The sequence below is a fragment of the Rhea pennata genome, chromosome 2 (assembly GCF_028389875.1).
Source record: "Rhea pennata isolate bPtePen1 chromosome 2, bPtePen1.pri, whole genome shotgun sequence".
NCBI classification, from domain to species: Eukaryota; Metazoa; Chordata; class Aves; order Rheiformes; family Rheidae; genus Rhea; species Rhea pennata.
The window spans coordinates 108,589,991-108,613,571 of NC_084664.1; the positions used below are offsets into that span (position 1 = coordinate 108,589,991).

The 23,581-nt window shown below is 41.6% G+C and overlaps 2 protein-coding genes across 7 annotated transcripts in view; one reads left to right on the forward strand and one right to left on the reverse strand.

Annotated features, from left to right (window-relative positions):
* SPIRE1 (spire type actin nucleation factor 1) overlaps nt 1-4,469 on the forward strand; it is a 129,052-nt gene extending 124,583 nt beyond the window's left edge. For 2 of the 3 annotated variants that reach the window (XM_062570098.1, XM_062570099.1), the window contains exon 16: nt 762-4,469. In XM_062570098.1, coding sequence (XP_062426082.1) covers nt 762-1,020 — 259 coding nt within the window. In that variant the 3' untranslated portion in view covers nt 1,021-4,469. The remainder of the gene's footprint in view (nt 1-761) is intronic. The other variant, XR_009957657.1, reaches the window with a different exon arrangement.
* PRELID3A (PRELI domain containing 3A) lies at nt 3,926-22,369 on the reverse strand. Of its 4 annotated transcripts, none has more exons than XM_062570100.1 (6): nt 22,252-22,369; nt 18,844-19,012; nt 18,305-18,394; nt 17,469-17,539; nt 17,272-17,374; nt 3,926-5,675 (listed from the first exon to the last, which is right to left on the reverse strand). In XM_062570100.1, exons 1-6 carry the CDS (start codon nt 22,281-22,283, stop codon nt 5,475-5,477), a joined length of 666 nt encoding a protein of 221 aa, XP_062426084.1. In that variant the 5' UTR covers nt 22,284-22,369; the 3' UTR covers nt 3,926-5,474. The 4 variants fall into 4 exon arrangements, with proteins under 4 accessions (XP_062426084.1, XP_062426087.1, XP_062426085.1 ...); XM_062570103.1 differs by lacking the exon at nt 22,252-22,369 and adding an exon at nt 21,767-21,930; XM_062570101.1 differs by lacking the exon at nt 22,252-22,369 and adding an exon at nt 21,749-21,930.
* Nucleotides 22,370-23,581: the final 1,212 nt, after the last annotated feature.

The window sequence follows — 23,581 nt, forward strand, 5'->3', positions numbered from 1 at the left end:
TAGCTACCTGCTTTTTAGTTTTTAGTGTTTATAATACTTCTGGCAACCTTTCTGAAGTCTGAAAAAACATATCTCTTCCTTTCACTTCTTTTGCTTATTTTCAGAGTAAATCTAACTGTGAATTAAGCCTTTTTCACATTACAGGTGAAAAATTAACATGTGGTTAGGACAACTGAATTCCTGTAGTATCTCTAAAAATATCCTCAATACTTTTTCCCCATGTGAATAGATTCTTAGGAGATAAATCTCACATCCTGGAATCACTAATTGAATGGGAATTCAGTTGAACGTCTTCTCGACAAGAAATTTTTCGTTTTCACTTTATCAAAGTATCTGTTGGCTTTTATACTGTGTATGCACGGATGGTTTTCAAAGCTAATCCCAGAAATTTTATGTTGAAGATCACTCTTCTGGGATGATGTATAGTAGTTCCTGCACTCCTTTTATTCAGAAACCTCTGTATAAATCACATGTGTGATGATGCTGTGTCAAAATTAGACAGATACATCATCAATTTGTATTTGTCAGTAAGATTAGTTTGGCTAAGTTCAGCTTTATATCTGCCTTCGTTTAGTCACCCTGCAATCTTACTGAACCAGATAAAAGCTGTCCTCTCTACTCTTTGGTCTCCCTGGTTCATTTTTGGGCCAGGGAGAAGCAAGACTTGAGTCAAGACTCTTCCGGCTTGCATTTTCCATCGGGCCTACTTTGAGGCCTGGCAGCATGCTGATAAATAATGAAGCGGGTCTTTTGCCTTTCAGGTTGGCCTCAAGGTCCAAATCTGTGGATAGGTCACATGAAGAGCTACAGTTTCCCAAAGAATTAATGGAGGACTGGAGCACGATGGAGGTGTGCGTGGACTGCAAGAAGTTTATTTCAGAAATCATCAATTCAAGCCGGCGCAGCCTCTCTCTGGCCAACAAGCGAGCCAGGTTAAAAAGGAAAACGCAGTCTTTCTACATGTCATCGCCAGGAACCTCTGAATACTGCCCATCTGAACGAACTATCAACGAGATCTGAGCCTTGTGCCTTTTTGTTTGCTTTTGTCGTCACGAGGTCATTATCCATGAGCAAGGTCATGAGACTGGATTGCCATTCCGTTGCTTCGTTTCACGTAACAGGCTTGAATTTGCATTAGCTCCCAGGATTTCTTGCTCCGAGGGTTTCCAGAGACGCAGAATGCTGTGCTTGTATCAGTACCGAATGATACGCAGCGGGTCAGCTGTTTGCACTGGAAGAAAAACAATAGTTTGAAACTGTTGCCTCTTTTGTATGTGTGCTTTGAAACTAGAAAGCCTTTTCTTGCTTTCAGTCTTTTTTTAACCATTCTTTGAATCATTTTTCAGATGAGCTGAAACATATGTTTAAAGGAGAACCATATCTAACAAGGTGTCAGTGTCAGCACAGTAGCAAACAGTAAGTCATATTGGCATTACCAACTTAGTAATGCTCGTATCCTAGTTCAAATGGCACAGAGTTGTATAGCGCAGCGCCTACCTAGTGTGTGCGATTGTGGTCAAAACGATCTTTCTTCACACTGTTTTTGTTGCTCTGAGATCAGGGTTCAGCATGGGACTTTACAGTGTCTGCATCCTTGGGCAAACATATCTGATGACGCTGTTCGCCCCTGTGGTTGGCCATTCCCCTGCGCTGCTCCGCTTTCTAAGCCTTAGTGTACTGCTAAGTGTCTCCTGAGCAGATTTTAGTGGTTTACTTTCTATCTTGAATGTATGAGGATGATGATGATTAGTAGCAGTAAATTTTAGTAGTAGACAGAGTTGTACAGGTTACGGGGAGGATGGGAAATAAGGGAGGCTCTAATTTTAACTTGAGTATCTGTAAAGTTGTTCTTGTGGTTACCCAGAGGAAAAAAGGTGGGTAAGGTGTACATTTGTATTATAATGGAACACAAATACTGCTATAATTACTTCTGACAGCGTATCCACTGTTAACCCCATTTTTCTGGGGTTTCTAACTTGGCTGTAGAATTTAGTATTCTGCTGAAATTTGGGACAGTACTGTCTCAGATTGGGAGCACTCTCTTTTTTCTTTTCTGTCTCTTTTTCCCTGTTTAATTCACTCACAAGAGAACGCTAGATGTTCCTACAATGTTAACTGACATCACATGCTTTTTTGCACTTTTTTATATTCAAAATATTTTTTTTAATTCAGGCATAGAGTCAGAATTTAGTCAGAGTTTAGTCTATAATTTGAGCATTTTGGCATTTAAAAACAAGTTAACATAGCCAAGTTATTAATACTTGAAAATCAACTACTGTAACTTTTTCGTAAATTTTTAATACCCTGAGGCATATTTAATACTATATAGCAGTGTATTATAGAATGATATAGCAGAAAAATTTCAGATCTATTTATTAACATTTCTATACTACAGATTAATGAGAGATACCTCAGAACTGCTCCAAAGTAGCTGGGACTGGATTTACATAACTTGATTTTAAATATATATGTATCAAAACAGATTCTCCTGTCCAAATATTGTGCATTTAGAAGCCCAGCAGAGGCCAGATTCCCCAGCAGCCAGCGCAGGCAACGCGCGGTGCAGTGGCCGCGTATTGCCTGGCCCCCGTGCAGTAGCTGCGCTCCCGTTTCACTGCGGGTTGCCTCCTGCTGCCCAGGGCCACAAGGATTCCCCTTCAAGGGATATTTGCAGGTTACATTACAGTCTTCAGAGCAGCCATTCGTATATTTAAGTTAATTGGAAAAGCACATGCAAAAGTCTCCGTGAACCTTCCCGGGGACTCATCCATCCTTATTTTTCTTTAGACACCTTCTCAGAAAATGAGAACTTTTGCATGCACAGAGCTTGTTGAAATAACGTTTTAAACTTTGAACTGATGCAAACGGGAAAAGCAGGGCTCACGGCCAGCTCTCCCTCTTCTGCTGGCCCGTGTGAGGTAAGGCGCCTTGGCCCGCTCTTTGGGGTACCTCTGGAAATGGGTTTTGCAAGTTGAAGCAGCTGGAGTATTGGAGTGAGTAAGGCTGTAGGAGAGGAGGATGAGTAGCACCGGGGCCTGATTTGAAAGCTCTGCTGCTGCTGGCGGGTTGCCCGATCTCAGCCGCATCAGCACTGTCTCTTGTTTCTGTGCCAAAGCCAGGCCTCGTGGCTGCTGCACAGTGGTCACACCAGGAAAACTAGGCTCAAAGAAATGCGTGCAGTCTCTCTTTGAACCTCCCCTGCTCTTCTTAACGATTTTCTCCTGAAAATGCCCTGGCCACATGTTACAGTCACTCCAGCTGAAGCCACTAAGGTGCAGGAGATCCAGCGTGTTTATTTTTCCTTTGAGAGGGGTTTGGGGCACTGCAGAGCAGGCAGAACCAAGGCCCACGTAAATCCTGAGCATGCAAAGGGACGTGGGTCCCCGCTGCACGCCAGGGCCACGGGCGGCCCCAGGCAGCGAGCGGCTCGTACCAGGTGCTCGGGGGAGTCGGCGCAGCGCTGCCGTGGGGCAGGGCGGCCGCTCGCGCGCGCGCGCCCCGCTTCTCGCCCTGGGAAGAGCCCTGCGGGCTGCTGGCCCGCGCTCCGGCGAGCTCCAGGAAAGGCGCCGCAGCGGGCTGCCTCCCCGCTTTTGCCCCCCCGTCCTTCCCTCTCTGCCACAGTTACTCTGCTTTATGCCAGTGTTTAATTCAGCAAAAGGCAGAGCGGTGGCTGCGCCGGCGCTGCAAGGCTCGGAGGAGCTCAGCCTGCTCGCTGCCTGGATCTCTGCGGAGGAGTGGGTTATTTTTAGCTTTCCATCTCGCCGCTTGCGCTAGCATCCCAGATCCACTCCAGTCATTTGCCTGCGCACCTCGCCGTGCTGCCCAGCATGTCCTATTTATCGTCAAAACGTCACGTTCCTGTCAGAGTAAGAAATCAGAAGCTTGTAAATACGTGTAATATATTTATTAATATTTAGGAAGTCGCCATCAATCACGCAGTGGGAACTGATTTTTCCATCACATTTTAAAAAGAAAACGAGTCCTATTTATATGTGTGTTGGCTATTATCTTTATTAGAGTTAAAGCTTTCAGCCCCTGCAGACAGTTTGGAGGCATTTTAGAGTGAGTTACCGCTGAAAAGAGTGTGGGGGCTGGCACAGTGAGGTTACATCCGCAAATTTTTAAAATTTTCATTTTTCTAGCTGTGTTGTTATGCCCAAGACCTGTTTCAGTGCAGCATTAGAGACCCAAGGAGCCAAGAACACCGCCGGCAGCGGCAGTCGCGGCGGTAGCTGGCGCGCGAAGCTGGCTCGGAGGCGTCCCGGGCAGCCCTGCCGAGCCGGGGGTCGCCAGCAGGCCTCCGCCGCGGCTCGCGCCTGCGGAAAAACCTCAAGTTGCAAATGTTCACGGTGACGGTGCTGCTTATGGGGTGTGTTGTGTCCTGTTTCCCCCTCCCCCTTATTTCCTTTCTCTGGGGGGTGGGAGGAGGAAGGGATGTTACCTGGCAAAAATAAAATGCCTTTCAGTTATAGCCTTCGTCTGTGTTAATTATTCATGTGTAAGCAAACGTAACAGTTCTCGCCTTTTTCATGCTTCTATAGTTTTGTAAAGATCAGTCAGCTGCTTCTTTTGGCAAGAAGTGTTAATGATTAAGTAACATTTGAACACTGGCTGGGCTGCATGAAGGGAAGGAAACATGTCAAAGTGTTCTTAGAATAGCAATAAAGCTGCTTATGTAACCCCAGAGATACGATTAGCGTGTAGTGATCATTTCGAGCCACATCCCTCTGTTACCAAAGCAGTGTTACAGCAGACACGGGAGCTGAGGCGCACTCGTCCTGCATGTATCTCCATCCCTCATCTTTGAGACAGAAGTGCTGGGAACCTTTTGGTGTACTTTTTTTTTTTCTTTTCTTCTTTTTAACCAGAAACAAGGAGAATCTTTATTGCGACGCATGTTGCAGTCCCTTTTCTCTTTCAAGCACCTCCTTTGTCTCCTTGGAAAATTCAGGATCGGCTTCTGTGGTTAGATAGTGGCTGCATGCTGTGTAAAAATAGCTGTAAAGCACCAGCTTCAGACTGTGCTGGTTGTTACCTTCGTGCTTTAGCTCAACAAGCAGTTCTCTGCGTCTTTCAGGAATGTCTTTCCTACGAGCGTGGTCCTCTGTGAAATGGTGGCACCGCACAGGCGTCTGGGAAACGTGCTGAAACTGTGTGCTCCGGTGCTACAGTACATGGGTTATGTTTATGTTACTATATAACTTTACGGCATTACTCTGTTCATAGCTTGGATCTGTGCTGGTGGGTTTTTTCCCCCTTTTGTATATAGGTATCTAGGGTAAATCTGGGAACACTTACGAATATTGATCCCAGCTATAAAAATCTGTTCTGTTGTTTTTGTCTGATTTTTACTGAAGTGCTTCAGCTTGTTTAGGTACCCATCGGAAGGAAAGCAACCAGAGAGGGGCACGTGTCAGCCTGAGGCGATGCAGCGAGGCTCAGAGCCTGTGTCCTGCCCTCTAAGTGCAGGTCAGTCACTTGGCAGCTTGCTCAAGTGCGGGCCCCTTGGCGCAGGGCGCACAAGCTTCGGCGGCCCCGGGAGAGCCCACGAGGCAGGGAGGGAGCCACAGACCTGCTTGTTCCTGGCTTGGCACTGAAATCAATCCCAGAACCGGTCCCGTGGTCATCCTGCTCCGTTTGCCTCCACTAAGCCTTCTGTGCTGCAGTTGCGCCACCTGCAAAAACAGGGACTACAAAGTGGTTACAGCTGTTTAAAGAATTTGGAGAGCTGCTAATAAAAGAGTTTCATGAGGACTCAGAGGTAATAATATTAATCTGCACTGCAAGGTCCCATGAGCATTAAGTACTTGAAAACAACCAGCATCACTACGAAAAGTTAGTTGACTTCTATATAGTTGAAACTTTTAAAACAGTTTGCTAAGGAAAGATTTATGAATGAATTTTACAGCGTTAGTCAGCACTCAAAGAATGCCATGGAGTATAAGCAGGAGATGGAGCTAAACAATATTAATCAAATTAATGAACACAGCAAAATTTATGTGGCAGTGTTTGCACCTAACTGCAGTTCACTAAAGGAATTTTCAGTTTCTTCTCCAGTTGGTCTGTTTTACAGCAGCAATGCCTGGCTCAACTGACTTTCAGTAGACTTGGCGCTCTATCCTGAAATAACAGAAGAAGCCACTGGAGTTGCATGGCTGAAGCTGAGTTGAGTGAGATTTTTGCAGAACAGTTCTAGAAGCAGCTATTTGGAAAGATGCCGATAAACCCTTCTATAGCTAAATAATGTTTTTAAGCACACAGTCTTTATCTAGAGATGCCAGCCTTCCTAATGTATGATCAGAGCTGGGAGAGACCTGTTGGGTTATTAACCCACTTGATAAAAAACAAACAACAACAAAAAAAAAGCAAAACCCACCCACCTGCAAGTGCAAAAAGGTGAGCAGTGTAGGAGGAGGTGGCAGTTCTTGGTGCCTCCCGCGCAGCTGGAGGGCTCTCATTAGCCCTCACCCCTCCCCGGGTTTCTCCGCCCAGAGACGTGCGGGTGGGTAACGCAGAGCCCCCGACGTCTTGGCTTTCCCAGGACGGGCTGGGAGCTGCCCTTGCCCCACTGCGCCGCGCTGTACGCAAGCAAGTAGCGGTGAGGGTTAAGTTGAAGGGTGCTGAAGCTAGATGTGGTCCCGAACTGACATAACTTCCAAAATTGGAAATTTGGCTTCCGAAGCATCCAATTAAGTTGATTCACCCATCCATAGATGCAGAGGATGCATTTTCGTGATCCAGCTTACAGCAGTGCTAGAGGCCAAGGCCCAAGTTTAAAACAGCATGTTTTTATTTGAAGAGGTTGCTGGTTACATAACTTGTGAACTTGGAAGTGAAACAAAGATGCAATACATAAAATGAGTGTGTATTTGAGGTGTATTGCTATTAAAGCTGGTTTCCCACCCCCATTCCCTTATTAAAAAAAAAATGCATTTTCTTTTGGCCATAAACAGGCATAAAGCGCAAACTCTTTCCTTTCAAACTTCAGCACCTTGCCGTGAATGCACGTGTAGTTTCCCTGCAGCTTCAGGTACATCAGCTCCTTCAGTTAAATGGAGAAAGACAATAGAATTTTCTTCTGCTTGTTTTCATGTTACATGGTACTGAAATGTAATTTCTTGTTTATGCATTACTAATAAAAATTTCTTTAAAATAGCATTTCAGTGCTCGTTTTCTTGATCTAATTGTACATATAGTAAGCATTATTTGTTACAGAGCACAGTGGATGATATCAAGTCTATCAAGTACTACACTTCTTTGTAGCACTAAATCTTAGCTGCTACAGAGATTAAACTAGGTTTAAAAAAATTGGAGAAAGGTAAGGACCGGTATGTACAGCAGGCTCCTGAATTAAAAGTCCTTACTGATTATTTTACTTTATCAATTAAAAGAAAAAAAACAACATACCTCAAACCTCAACTGTGGAAGAATGAAGAGGACAGGTCTTCAGCTTCACAAAAAAAAAAAAGAAAAAAGAAAAAGAAAAAAAAAAGCCTTTTTCCTGCTGGAGCTGTAATTTAAAGGCTGGCAAGTAATGTACTGAATTCTGACCTGTGATAAGTAGTGTTCATTGGAGGAGAGTAGAGGGGCAAAGATAATTTATGAAAAAAGTAATCTCTCATTTACAAATCAAGACTAATCATTTTAGATGATTCCTGTTTCACTGCAAAATGCAGTAGGTGCCTGATCCAGCAGGAGATACCCATTCAGACACAAAGGACAACTACACAGCTTTGGAACAGTGTAATTTGTGGCTAACAGCAAGTTCCAGGAAGCCTATTCTTTTGTCCTACTGCTTACCCAGCACAGACTAACACAAAAAAATATATTTTTAAGACTCCTCTAAAAAACCAACAGCCAGTTTTATAGGACAGGAGTTACACAAGTTTTTTTAAACAGAACATGTCATTTATTTAGATAGCACCACAGTGTACACAGACACTTTACAGATTCCTGGCCTTCAGAGCTCACAATCTAAGATGCAAGAATAGGAAAAATTGCGCCACCTAAGGATTTAAATGAAAATTGTTAGGTCAAGGAATGTTACTGTTGAGTTCATCTTACCCAGTGCTACTTTATAGCATCAAATACATAAATGTTTGATATTTTAAGTATTGTAATTCAGTTTCTTTGCTTGTGCCAAGCAGTCTTTTGCGAATGCTGTAACTGATGCTAGAATTTCTCATTTCCCTACGAAGATGAAGCTCTCGCCATTGTGCCTGCTGATGTGCTGAGGGGGGGCAGGAAGCATGGTGGAGGGGCATGGAAGAGTGAGGCTGGAGCCAAAGCAAGTTAGAAAGAAAACGTCGTCTGTGCAAGACAGTTACAGATGACACACAAGACCGTTTTACTGCACAGGTTTAAGTTAATGACTTTTGTTGCTAACACTAGTCTTTCTGTACTAGCAAGGAAAAACAGAGAGACATCAACCACAAACAAGGTTTACCTCAAATTTGGTATCTTCAACATCCTAAAATCCTTCAAGGCTAAGAGCTAATGCGCCCAGTTTTCTAAGCCCTGGGAACTGTTGCTGCCTTCCTTCACCTTTTCCCCTGCAGTCGCAAACCAGCTGGCAGCCTGAAACGCGGCCCCCTCTGTAGCAGGGGCCTGAGAACCCGCTGCAGGGCGAGCGGTCACGCTGCTGATCAACAGGAGTCCAGCTCGCAATAAATGCTCAAAACACTACCACCTCCCTACACAGACATGTCTCTCTCTCTCTCTCTCTCTCTCTCTCTCACACACACACACACACACACTACATTATTTCCCTTGAATTGCAAGCTAATAGTTCAGCAACACTAAGCTGCAAACTTCAGGGGCCTGAGCAATGACAGTGAATCTCACCCCCACCAAAAAAACAAAACAAAACAAAAAACAACACAGCAATTGCTGCTTTTCTTTCTATTTTCAACTCTAAAACCACAGGATTCTTATTCAGCTCTGCAGTTGTTACCTGTTAATCAGTATGATTGATTGTCAGTGCTGAGCTCTCTTTTGCTTCTTCCCCCAGCATTTCAAGATCCTTCCAAGTTAACGAGCATTGACTCAACACTATTCCTGCTTTATAAGTAAGTTTTTTCCTCCCATGTACCAGGCTATTGCTGCACCAAACCAACTACTACCTCAGCAAGCCGTCTAGGATTTTCCATCACTACTGGCTTTGTGTCTTTAATAAACAGCTCAGCCAGTGCACACATGACATAAAACTGACTTCAGAAATGTGTTGTAGCCATTATCAGTAAATAAATAAAGAAAACATGGGGAAGGAATTGTTTGCCCAATAGCTAACCTCAGGCTGTAACACTGTGGTAGACAGTGCCTTAAAAACTGTGTTATGATGTACAGCAGGACGGTGCATACCAATAGATCGCACAGACAGGACTCACGGTCTAGGGAGGGGAAGAGTGGGAGGACGGCATTCAAATCAAATGCGTAGCAGGCATAAGAGTGAAAGTTTCCAGGGAAGCTTACAGCAAATTACATATCGCTTCACCTGCTAAATACCGAAGCAAAGCCTACTGAGTCCAAATGTGATCACTTATTGCATGGTCCTACAAACACATATGTAAACTACCCGTCACAGGAAGATCGGTAAGCCCAGATGCACAGGAGTTGCACCTAGCCCAGAGGCAAAAAGGTGGGCAAGAGCAGCACCGTTCTGCAGCGGCGTGAGGCAGCTGGGTGACTAGCCAGGCCTTTGGAAGAAATTCTCCCTCCTCCTCGCTCCCGTTTAGCCTAGAGAAAAGCAGAAGAGGACAGAGCACAAGCAGGCAAGGTGCTGACTGGTGGCAAGTGAAAGAGCAGAGAGAGCAGACAACTATGCGCCCAGCTGTCTAGCTCTAGCATAAAGGAAGCCATCTAGAAAATTGATGTATAACTCGTACTGACCAAAGCGTGGCAGACAAGGCTGGCTCTGGATAGAAAGCAGGAGCCTGCAGTGACTTTTCTGGAACACCAGCCAGCACTGGAAGTTGCTATACATTAGTTAGTCAACTTGAACACAGCACTAAGCAATTATTTCAAATCCAGTGTAAGGAGTGACTTAGACAATTCTTGCGCTGAACTGAAGCAATATATGAACACGTCCTAAGACTTTTCTACCCCTTCACAGTCAAGTTTCCATCACCTGCAACAGGCATACATGGGACTGCTGTAGTACAGGTTTACATAAACACACACACACACACACTTATCTCCTCCTATCATTTGCACAGCTCTGCTGTAGCTGCCTTCCCCTATCTAGCAGGACATCACAGGAAGCTATAACATTCTTCTGCGTTCTTTGTCAAGAGATTGGCGTGACATTCATTGGAAAAGCATGACAACTGACTCACACCAAAACTATTCGGCACATCTTCCACAAGAGGAGCTGCTACCACACCTTAAAGTTCTAAGTTTCTGTTCCAAAACAATAAAGGCTTTAGGTCCATATTAAAAGAGCAATGTAATTATTAGCTTCTCAGTTAATTGCTTTTGACTAATACATTTTTTAAAAATCGAGTTTATTCATTAGGATCATGTAATTCAGCTAGACTACCATGTTAATGTACAAAATATGGACTGCAATCTCCTTTAAGCTACAGACATTTTAAGTTACAAGCTTAAAATGGAGTGACCAACATTTTTACTCTTCTACTCTTTTTCAGAATTTACCCATGCTCTCTTAACAGCTTCCTAAACACACGGTTGCCACTGGCACCAATAAACATGTTTGCAACATTTACTTCAGTTTGTGTACAAAAAAAAAATAAAAAAAATAAAACGCCCTAAACAGAGGGCTGCATAAGAAATGTATACTACGCCTGGACCAATTTTTGTGAACTTCAAACAAAGGCTAACACTCTGTTATCAATCTGTATTTATGTATGTTTTAAGAAAGCCATTTCTGCAGTTACTAGAGTATTTTTCCACATAATGACAAATGTTTAAAATGATCCTAAAAACATTTTGTGCCAATATGGCAAAGTGTTAAAAAAACCCTTAAATTAAACCAGTAGTCAGTAGTTTGTGGAAAGCACTGAAAAAGGAGAGTCCATTTGTTTTCCTTCTACTTTTGTCTTCTTTTAGAGAAGAGAAGGTACCTGCTTATAAGATAATACTCTCTGAATTTCAAGTTTCTTGCTTATTTCTCATCTGAGCTCTTCTACTTATTGCAGAGTCTCTTCCTCAGTTAAGACATGATGTCAAAAGCAAGAACCAGTGGAACAGCACAGTCTCTTCATTCAAGTAGCCTATAAGTAGCTGTATTACAAAAGAAAAGTATTTTCCAGCACCTTCCAAGAATTACCACTGCTCTTCTGGTAGTGAGGAGAGGAACTACAGCAAGTTAATAAATATGACAATAAATTACAACCTTCTCCCTACAAAAAGCAGTTTAGACTATTAACATCAATAGAAACTTTATGTTTGGATACAAACATCCAAGAGGTAATGTATCTGTGTGTCTTGTTCAGACAGCACATTTAAACATCTAAGAGTTAGTACCACACAAGTTTCAGCTTTTCAGGATGATCCTCTAGGTATCTTTTTCTATAGTATCACATTCTCTCACATAGTTCCCTTTGTCTGTTTTGTAGCCTCTTTGACCATTCAAAATTCAGTGCTTTAGTACCTATCAGACCTTCACAGAACAAATGCTCTTATGAAAAACCCTTAACACACACAGGAGTTCTTTTAAAGTTAGAGTACAAAAAGCTAAGATGGTATAAATTACAAGAAATATTCTCTACTTTTGTTATAGAAGGCACAGTTTGAAATGTGCTAAACGTTTTTTTTTTTTTCCTCACTGTTTAAAGGAGGTTGTTTAAACCAAAAGAGCATTTGCAGGAGGTCACATTCAGTAGGCAACAGGAGCTGCTGTGGAGACAGGGGATAAGGTTATTTTTCCTGGATTTTTCTTCTGATTCAATATTTTTATAAACATAAAACACATGCAGATCAATCTTGGAAGGGAGATCTACAAAAATTTTGCAGAATAAGACTTTTCTATTAGTTTACTTGGTAGTTCTTTGCTTCAGTTTTCTGTTGATGCTGCTGCCATAGCTGATTTCACGTTTTCGCGCGTTGACTTCAACTCCTCCAATTCTGTGTTTAATTTGCTAATCACCCATTCCAGGGCATCTCGACCCTGCCGGGAGAAATAATTTAGGATCAGACAGATACAATGCTACTATTCATATTCCTATAGTTTTTCCTCTGTCAGACATCAGATTTGTTTTAAGATTATTTTCCATATCCTGCATAGTTTGATATGGGATTATATTGGCAATTTCTTAGCATCTTCTTATTGAAACTTCACTGCAAAGACATTTGCATAACCCACATGCAAGAACTTAATGCAATATTAGAGCTACCAATAGAGCACCTATGCAAAAAGCCTAATTCAGCAGTTAAATTCTGTTATGTAGGAGCATTGCTGTTTTTACAGTTTACTGCTCCTGCTATCCCAACAGCAAATCTGTGAAAAACAATCTAGCTACTGTTCTCAGAATCTTTAACCAAGTTATATATGGACTGCTTTTTAGACAATGATCCAGCAGAAAGTAAGTAAGTCTTCCAAATGTTCTTAGAAAGAGCAACTAAGGGGTTTACCTCTAGTAAGAGTTTACAAAAATAGAATCACACCGAGTTCTATATTCATGTACAGCAACTTTTCAGCATATAAAACAAAAATGAACTGAAAGGCTACAATCATGCCTTCTACATCAAGGCACGATCTTGTTTTATTCAGTTCTCAGAATGGGTATGGAGTGTCTCAAAGCTAAAGGTACTGAAAACCAACGCTTTAGCAAGAGCACTCAAATCCAGCTAATAAGCACTTTGAAAACATTCTGCCTTATGAAGGCTCTACAGCTGGCCATGCCACAGTGACCGCAAGATGAGTGTACAGCCCCACAGTAAAGGCAAAGATAAACAGATGCACCTTAACTAAGTTAATGCCAAAATTTCAGAGCTCCACGTTCTCAGGATGACAGCTTTTGCCAAAACAAGCAGGTGGTGTGACACCAGTAAAACATCTGGCCTTACCCAACAAGAAACCAGAGACATTCATCATTATTACCCTCCTAAAAGCAAGAAATACAAGCAGTGGAGAGCAGTAAGTAGAAGCCACATGACTTTAGCCTAGGACAGAGTTTTTCAGATAAAGGGTCTGAACCTCAAGACAACAAAATTTTCAGACAACAAGCATCAGTGTTCAAGTCTTCTGCAGAGACCGAGGCAAAGGGTGAGGGAAAGCCCCACAGATACAGTTTTATTCTGAACTCTGATACGCTATTTTGCTGCAAGAATTGTTAAGTCTGAGTTTCTGGGAAAAAAAAAAAATCTTAGAAGAGTTTGCTTTAATTTTTGAGTTCTTTCCCTTTGAACACTAAACTGACCATGTTTCAGCAGGTGATAACATCCTAAGATTTCATCATCTCTAGGCTCTGTGCAAGACTTGGGAACAGTACTGAAGTATGCATAAAAGCACCCAGACAAGAGCAGGCTACTGCATAGCAACAAGTTGTAAGTAACCATGAAATAGTTGAGTAGAGTACTCTTCAAAGTACAAAGTAGAAAGAGGGAGGAGGAATCGCATTCCAATAAGCACATATTTGGATATTTAAAAGTCAAGTTGAAATGTCCTCCTAGGTAACACATGTACAGTGAACAGAGTAAGACAACAACTTAGATGTTATATTTATCTAATCACGCTAGTCAAGACAGTCAGGCAGTTTTGATATAGAAAACGCTCAGCAGAAAAATTACTGAGATCCTTTTGAGGTCCTGACTATGAAACAACCAGGTCAGAGTGTTTTAGCTGACATATTCATTAACAACAACAAAAATCCATGACTTTCAAGGTACTTCCTTCTGCTTTTACGATTACATAGGTTTGCATGCATTTCCTTAGTCCTGCATATGCTGTATGCTATGTTTTGCAGCTGGGAGTAAACACATAATATTGGTGAGAAAGTTCAGTAGTATCTTGCATGGGAATTTAAGTTACAAATTTTAAAGAGATGCAAAGCCTCCAGGTATCACAGAACTACCCAGTTAAAAAAAAAAATCTGACAGAGGATTGGTCTATAAAGTTTCACAGTGCACAATAATTTCTATAATTCATTAAGCAAGCACATTCATAATAAAGCATGCATATTGCATTAGTCTTTAGAGCATGTGTTAGCAGTATTATGTGTGTTTAATAGACCAAACAGTGCATGTGGAGATTTGTTGACAGAGCCTAGATAACTGATAAATGCTGAGCTTTCGTAGTTAAAATTTGGTAGAAAAACAGCCATAGAGGTTTAGTGGAATGAGAAATTAAAAGTAAACACTCACCACATATGCTGATCTCAAAATAAGGAAGTCTGAAAAAACCCTACATTCTTAATTAAGAGTAGCAGCATGATGGGTTTGTTTTTTGTTCTTTTTTTTAAAGCAATCTTATTAGTTGAATAAGGAATGACAGAGACAGGCTAGACTGACTAGTGGAAGGAAAACAATCAGCACAGAGGTACCACAGAGGCGATTGCTCTTAGCTCTATCAACCTTTAAGTCAGATTTTCTCATAGTCACATTGCTTAAAGGACAATACACTACTAAAATAAATATAACTACAAAACACCAAGAAAGGTCTGGCATTCTTACAGCTTCAGGCTTTGTACAGATTTCCACAGAAGTTGACAGAAGGGCAGCAATATTCCTCAGGCATAAGAAAAGCAAATACAAACTTCACTATACAAAAGATTACAGTCGTTAGGCAATCTGTTTTGAGAAGTCAATTTTATATCCTAAAGGTACAATTCTGTTTCATTTTTATAGTGCCAGTTCCAGTGACTAACCAAATCATTAATTCCTTCAGGTACTCCTTTCATATGCCCCCCCCACCTTGGGGAGAGAGCGACCATGAAGATCTGGAGCTCGGAGCATGTGTTCAGGTGAGCGTCAGAGAAGGGAGCGGGGGCGCCGGCAGCGGCGGGTTCCCCCTCCCAGCGCTCTGGCATCACTCGGGGGCAGCCTGCCACTGCCATCACGTGCTGTGGCTGGGGGGGGCAGGGGGGAGGGAAGCGTGTACCGCGCTCCAAACGTCATTCACATGCCTAGTTATCTTCAGTAAACATTCCATTTTCATACCAACGAGGAACACCGTGGTATAAGACATGGCTGCAGCAAGTTGGTCTTTCAGTGATATAAGTATGGGTTAACTGATCCATTCTAGGCCTGACCCACTCTACAACTTCAATGTAATGAATATGTTTGCCATTCCTGTATGTAATGTATATAAAATATACATGCAGGTTAATTTATGAAGTTCACATCACAACAGCCCATGCACACATTTGCTAGAAAGCTGAAATGCTGTACCAAGAATAATAATGCTGGCATTACCACTAGTTAGTATAAACTGCAGATGTGGAGAACTGCTAGCTTAGAGTGCTTTCAGAATTTTGAATTATCCACTCAATAGCATCCCACCCCTGGAGTAACACAGAAAAGATTTGCAACATACGGCAAATGATTTTTTCATCATCAATGCAATAATAAGGTATCATCTGCCATCTCTAAACCTCATGGCAAAATCTCACTATTTGCTTCCTACTTCCTCATAATGATAAAACATTTTCCAGCAACTTTTATAAAGTCTAAGAAGGTTACTAAGAATACAGCAGCACAGCATAGCATTCTAGCAGATCTAGTAAAAGTTCAGTAGTTAACTGGGTGAAGAAAGGGCTAGTAAGAGCAAGTATGAATTCCTACCAAGTTCAACATCTTTGAACAGACTTTTTAGTGAAACAGACAGGACAAGGTTCTTTTTGATAATAAGCTGATGAATCTGTGTTTTTTTTAGAAAGGCAAGACAGAAGGAGAATCTTCAAAAACAAAGTTCTCGCAAGGGTGAGGCCTGAACAGGTATCAAGAGAATAACAAAAAATATTTATACTCTTTCTCTGGTTTCATTAGAGATACATGAATTTGAGAAATGCCAGGAGTTAAATTCAACTGGCACTTCTAAGTATTCCCAGTTATCTGGCCATTCCAGCTAACTAGTACTTTGCTTCCTTGACTCCAAGTCAGGCTGACTTTGATTGTGAGCTAGGGTTTGGATTTCTGTTGCCAGAGTATATGCCCCAGTATCAATTACAATTCCCTTCTCATTTCGTTACCCTTTAAAAATCTAACTGAAGCATGTTCCATTGATGACTTTCAAAGAAACAGAGAGTGCTCAGCTGCCTACCATTACTCTTCAATACCTTGAATTTATCCCTTCCTTCTTCCCCATTCCCCTACTTTTTTAACCCATTTTCCCTCTCCATTTTGAAGAGGCATATGGCAGAGAGGAAAGGGACTTTCTTCTCTCTTATCTAGTTGGTCAGTGCTGCCTATCAAGTTGGGTTACATTTGCTTGGTCAAGCAACATCTCTCCCAGGGACAAAGAGCTGGCTCTTTGCACAGGCTCTCCACAATAGTAGCAGTTACGCAGGCCAGATTCTCTTTTCTATTTGTTTGTTGCATCCAGGTCAGCCTCCTCTCTCTCCCCTGGTTCACTCATTCTGTCCTTATGTCCAGGTTCTGACACACTGAACCCCTCCAGCAATGAAGAACACAGGCTCAAATTTCAGTCACACTCATCCTGCTGTTGGGCAGTGACACCTATGCTTCTTCAGCAACTGCATTTTTTTTCCCTTCCTTCACAGAAAAAGTATAGGACAGAGTGCCCTAGGAGCCAGTGATAAGCACTCCCACAGATCTGCCTATGCTTAAGCACAGCTCTCTGGCTGCAAGCCATATAAAAAGGTAAGCACAAGACAGAGGAGTTGGGCTAACATTACTTACAAATCCAGAATAGTTTCATCTCTTCACAGAATATGCCTTTGCTTACATTACTTCAAGTCAAGGGCAAAGAGACTCAATAATAGATAAGAACTGGAGCAACTGACACAGAAGCATAGAAAACATGCTATAAAGCCTGAGAGAGAGCTTTCTTCACTACTAGCCTTCAACTCCCAGGAATGAGAGATGACTGTTTAAAAAAGGTACTCTTATTAAAAGGCAACCATAGCATACACACAGGGGGTTGTTTGTCCTGATGTGAAATTCTAGATAAAAAAAAGATTTAAAAGGGAAACTTTTTCATGCTTTGGTAAATCATAGTCTTGTTGAGGTCACACAAAATGTCATTTGAAATTCTGTGCATAAAGTTTAGTGAAATTAAGTATAGTATTCAGCATGCATGCTTGAGAATTACTTCAACAACAAAAAATGGAGAACAGAATAAAGATGTTGTACCTTTCTGGCATTAGAAGATATTGTGTTTGCCATTAAGCTTTCCAAATAACTGCTCAAGCTAATGCCTTTGACAGTAATAATTGCTTCTTGAGTTAGCACAGTTCTGTAAGAAAATAAAGAAAATTTATCAGTTAAACTGAATTGAACTAACATTCCTTCTCCTACACACAAAAAAGCATAGGAATATCCTCACTTACTTCTCAGGGTTTTCAGGATGAGGTGTGTAAACCAGTCTCTCATCAACAGACACCAGATTTGTGAGAGTAATCTTAAAAAGAAAAGAAAGACTTGAAATCCTCAGTTTTTGCCTTTCATTTTTCAATAGTACTACTTAGTGCATAGCACTCATTTTAATGTCAGAGACAAAGCAGTGTAGATAGAAAAACACAAACAAAAATACCTATAAAGGGTGATACATCTTCTACTATCCTAGATGTAATTATAATCAAAACTCTTATTCACAACAGAAAGTACAAACAGCTTTCTGTTAGTTTTCATTGAAAGTTGAACCATATCTGATTTACGGCATACAATTCAGAGAGACTCTTCAAGACTAAGACCACCCCAACTCTTTTCTGAGTGTACAAAAGATTAATATGCAGAAAGGATGTGTTTCTTGAGCAAAGACAAAGCAACTCCTACAGATAACTCCAGTTATAGTTAAAATTCCCAAATTATCAAAATATTGCATAATACTTTATCTACATGTTGTGAAAAACAGTGTTGCAAATTAAAACTTCAGTTGTGTCAGTGTAATGCAGAGTAAATTACTTTACCCGAAGTCAAAGTCTTTTGTTTTACACATCTTTTGCACATTCTGAGAAACAACCTTATATTCAGAACAAAATCACAAATGCTTCAACCAAAAGTATTGGAAGTTTCCTGCAGGAGCTGGGGCCTTCACACCAACCAAGACATGTGGAAATCGCCTCCTCCTAATGAAGGAGGCAAATATCTATTTCTTAAAGCTAAGAGATACAGAACCTCCAGTCTCCAGAATTAATTACCAGAAACTTATTAAACTATCACTCACATTAGTGGAGCAAAGTTCCATCTTTTTTTCCACTGGATCCACCACAGAATGTTCCTCAATATAAGTCAGAGTTCTACTTGTTCCTAAAATCTGAAAGCAAAACAAAAATACAAAAATTAAAAAGAAAAAAAATCAAAATAGTAAGTTTCAAGTTCTTAGTAACCGCAAATAAGTACACAGTAATTAACTGATACCAAAACACCGTAATCAGTAGCAAGACTACATAGTGGTAAATGCTATCAGTTATATAAAATGACACAGACCAGTCTGAAAGGCATATATAGACAGTTACACTGCAAACATATTAAAGCCTACAACATATTCCTGCTACAAAATATTCTGATTACAGCTTTGCATATGTATATATATATGTATTACAGCTTTACAATGTAATACATTACATATTTCTGGAAAATATTTCCTATAAATTAAGCTTTTATTTGGATTTATTTGAATTTATTTGAATTTAGCTCCAATTCAAGATGATTACAGAAAAATGCATCACATCATTAGCAAACTATAAGACTGTAAAATCATACCGCTTTTACAATACTTGGTAGTCCCCATTCTGTGCTGAGAAGACGGTGACTGTGCAACCTCCCCTGATTATCAAGGCTTCTGTCAAGGACATCTACTCCTACCACACATGGATTCATTGGGTTAGGATACTTTCTCATAGCAGCTTTGATAACTGTATCCCAGGGGTGCCTGGAAAAAAAAGAGGAGACAACATTTATAACTATGTTGTATTTAAGTATTTAGCTGATGCTAAATCAGAGATCTAGCTCATGTGTACTACTACATGTGCTGTACAGCACCCAAGCAGCTCCCAAGAGTTCAGCGATGCTTGGAAAGACAATAAGCAAGAATTGATATATACATGAAAGTAAAGGAAACATTAACTCCAAAACTAACAGAAATAAAGACAAGAAGCAACAGTCACAAATTGCTACAAGTGAAATTCTGATTAGCTATACAGAAGAAATACATTGACAGAGTGGCTAAGCACTGGTCCAAGTAGGCTGTTGAATCTCCATGTATTTTAGAACTCAACTGGAAAGGCAACCTGATCTAACTTTTAAGTTAGCCCTGCTTTGAAAAAGACACTGGACTAGATAATCTCCAAAAGCCTGCTCCTACCTAATTTTTTCTATAATTCTAAGTATACCAAATAAAGGCAAAAAGAAGTAAGAGAGGCTAATGAGCATTTATAGCATAAATAAATAACCAGAAAAATTCAAAATAAACAGATTTTCAGAAGCCACATCAACTTACTGCTTTAAATCTTGAGGCACCTTTACTACTACTTCCAGCAAGCTTGTTGGCATGAATTAGAGTTCTGGCTACTCTTCTCATTGTTACAGACCAGTTATATTAAATAAGTTTCAGTCTCAGTGACATCTATGGTAATCTCAAATTACTGGGATCAGAACAGTGAGGAACAGGCTGTCCCACACGTATGTTGTGGGACTTCATACATCTTGTTCTGAGATAACCAAAGCTAATCCTAGCAGAGACTAGTTAAATAACAGACTTGGCCCAATACAGGAATTTTGTTCCTAAACAATGATATCCGCATTTAAAATAATTGATACATGATATGGAAAGAAAGGTTTGTAATACCCTTAAAATATGACTAATGGTATCCATCTTAATAAGGCCTAAGTGTGCCAACTTGTACTGAAGAGTTACACTTAGTGCCTTAAATGAATTTGTTTTTCAAGAAAATTACTTTTTGTCTTAAATTATATCAGTACAGAAGAGTATTAACAGCACACCATAGAAAGAACAAACAGAGGCTTGCAAAAATAAGTCATGTTCTAACAAGAACAGCATGAAAACGTCTTTCAGCTTTACTGGTGCAACCAAGAAAGAGAGAGTCCTCAATTACTGATGCAGGAGGAGAGCTACAGAATCACTCCTGTTGACTGGACTAAAGACAGCAAGGAAGTTGATGATCTTTACATCATAACCTAAACATCCTAATTAACAAAAAAACCCACAAACTGACATGCTCAAATTGCAGTGAAGTGCCCTGGAGGGTTTATAAGAGAGTCAGAGATCTAATAATGCACAACAAAGTTCCATTAACCCCTAAACTGAACTATCTACATCTGCACACCTTGAAGGCCTTACAGTACAGACTTCTGAGAAAATGACAAATAGAGTTTGTGTCTCCCCGGTGACAGAAATCCATCTCCAATTCAGAAGTTATGCTACACATAAGTAGGCTTTATTAGCTTCTGCCTATCATAAGAAGCTCTAGTTTAGTTACACCAGACTAATCTTAAAGTTGAATGTCTAATATTTGTGTCACTATAACTAATTTAGTTATGTTAATGTAACTAGAAAAAGGTATAAAACCACATTTGGTTATTTGGTAAATGTTTCAATAATTATCACTATTTCTACTCATCAGGTTTGAAGATTGTTAAGAGATACACTATTTTTAAGAGATGAGTTATCGGTGGCATTTTAAGAACTACACTATTAACCTCTTAAAGACAAGGCCCTAAGTTAGGGCCCTGAAGTTATTGAGAAGTCAACATGCCATTTCAAGTTCCTATTCAGCTTGCTTTCTTTGTCTTAAATCTTCCAGGACATGTCCTTCTTCTATCTCTTCCACTTTAAGCACTAACTATTAACTTAATTCTCACTTCACCTCTCCTTTAAATTGCTGTGTTTGTTCAGCCTAGGTAATTAGGCTCACAGGCAAGCACCCATGACACTGTGCAGCTAACAGTGTCACAATGCTACCATAAAGTAATATTAGCTCTCTTTATCTATTTGCCTCCTTTAAATCAGGATGCATGCCACATTGTCAAATCTGTAAAAATAGCCAAGGGAGGTGTTACAATTGTGATACATCACCAAAACTACTGCCTTCCATATCAGCTCCCTGTACAGTTTGAGGCGATACTACACACGTGCAGGCACTTTTGCCTATTGCTTTCCAGCTACATAAAACTGGAATTGCATGATGAGAACAGTCTTCAAAATGTTTAGTGCAGCAAAAGAGGAACATTACAAAAACTTACACAGCTGTCACTTAATGATTTTTTTCTGCTAGCCATCTCTTTGAGTACATCTGATAGGTAAACTAACATATAAAATCACCCTGCTCATGCCTCTTGGAAGACATCAAATGCATCAGTGGCTTTGATTTTTTTTTTTTTTTTTTTTTGATAGTGTGACAGTTTTTTTAATACCTACATCTTATCTCAAGCAATTATGTTGTGTCATCACTTTTATGACTGCTCTGTTGGATAGGACTTCCCACTGCTTATGCCATCAAAAAGAGATGGGAGAAACTCTCATACAGCCATAAGGTCTGGCCATATATGAAAATGCATGACCTGACAGAGATCTGCACTTCAGGCAGTACAGCAGCCCAGAGCAACTGCAGGCAGGCACAGGTACCAGCAGGACCTATTTCCAGCTTACCCTCCCTGACTCAGAGACCTGAGCTCCGCTAAAAGCCTCCTCCACACCGCCGCTCTCCACCCCCGGCACTCGCGCAAGCGTTACGTGTGCCCGCGCAACCGGTAAAGCATCGCCGCCCAGCTCCGTCCTGCCTCCTTCAGGCCGGCCTGGGGTATTTCCTGCTTCCGCCCTGCCCTCGCCGAGTCGCCGGGGCCGGGGCCGGGGCCGGGGCCGGGGCCGGGGCCGGGCCGCCCGGCAGCCCGCCGAGGCCCCCGCACCGCTCAGGAGCGGCCCGCCGCCATCACGTGAAGCGCCGCGGGATGGGGGGTGGGGAAGAAGAGCATGCGCCGCGGCGGTTAAACGGCGGGGGCCGTGACGTGCGGAGCGCGCGCGCGCCGCGGCCGTTAAACGGCGGGGGCCGTGACGTGCAGACCACAGCGCGTGAGGGCTGCCCTCAAGCGACGCCAGAGTGCCGGCAAGGGGAACCCGCCGCCGGCGCCCCCGCTCCCTTCCCCGCCGCTCACCCGAACACGTGCTCCGAGCTCCAGATCTTCATGGTGGTTCTCGGCCCCGCGGCGGGGGGAAGGAGGCGGGCAGGCAGCACGCCGGTTCCGGCGGCGGCGGCGGCGCGCTACAAGCCGGCCGGCCGGCAAAGACAGGCGGGGGCGGGGGGCGGAGCGCAGAGAGCCGGCGGCGGCAGCGGCCGCGCTGGGCCGGCGCTGCGTCAGCCGCCGCCCACCTCTGGGCGGAGCCCGCAGCCCGGCCGGGCTCTTAACACGCAAATCTTTAGGAATGAATTACGCTGGAGTCTTGTTTTAAATACACTGACAATTTTTGATGTAGTACATAGCCAAATATGGTATAGGTATTGCTACACCTAGCAGAGAGCGGATGTTGTTATTCCTTAATCTATCTTTGCACCAAGCAAATACAGTCATTTTCTAGTGAACTTTGAACATTTCAATATAAAATGCCATTACGTTGGCAGAAAAACAAACAAACAAACAAAAAAAAAAAAGCAGAGGGAGACAAGCTTGTGAGTAACAATTCACTTTGCCATACCTTTGATATGTGGAAAGTTTGACTTTGTTAGACATTTTAAGGACAAAAAAGATATCAGTGAAAAAAGCTACCCGTCCTTTAAGGCTAACAAGTAATAAATTGATGTTTAATTGAGCTATTTCTCATATGTTTCATTATAACCAAGTAGATAAAAATATGCTAATGTTGCTCTTATTTCAAAGGAGAACAAATCAGTAAGTTTAATGAAGTATTTGTGGATAGTACCCATAGAGGAAGTAAAGAATTGAAAAAAAAAACATCATTCTTCTTTTTTCCCCAATTTTCCCCAATGTAATCTAGCTTCTGTGGACGCATCACGTAGTTTCCTGTCTAATAAGCTGATAATATTTTGTGCTATTTTTAGTTCATGATAATGTATGTCTGTTGCATCTTTAAAAGATTTTGTGTATTGTTATCAATAAAAAGCAATTGGAATAAATCTCTTGACATGGCCACTGTCTTTTCACATCTGTTTAGGTGAAGGTGAAAGATTTTTACAGCAGAAGAAAAAGCTTCCTTTATCACTGTATCTAAAACTCCTCAGTGTGGCCATTTTTGATGTCAACACGAGAGCACACATAGCCTATAGGATGACTCCACCCAGGCCCAGTGCTGGGAAACCTATTGAGAAAATGTGAGATTTCTCTTCAGTACAGGTTCACTAATCACCACAGCAGAAGAAACTGGAGCCAGTGGCAACACTCTCCATGGCAGCAATGGCTCCTGCAGAAGCAAGTGTCAGACACAGAGACCGGTTGAAATCTTCCCATCTTTAAGGGATGACAGCTGGAG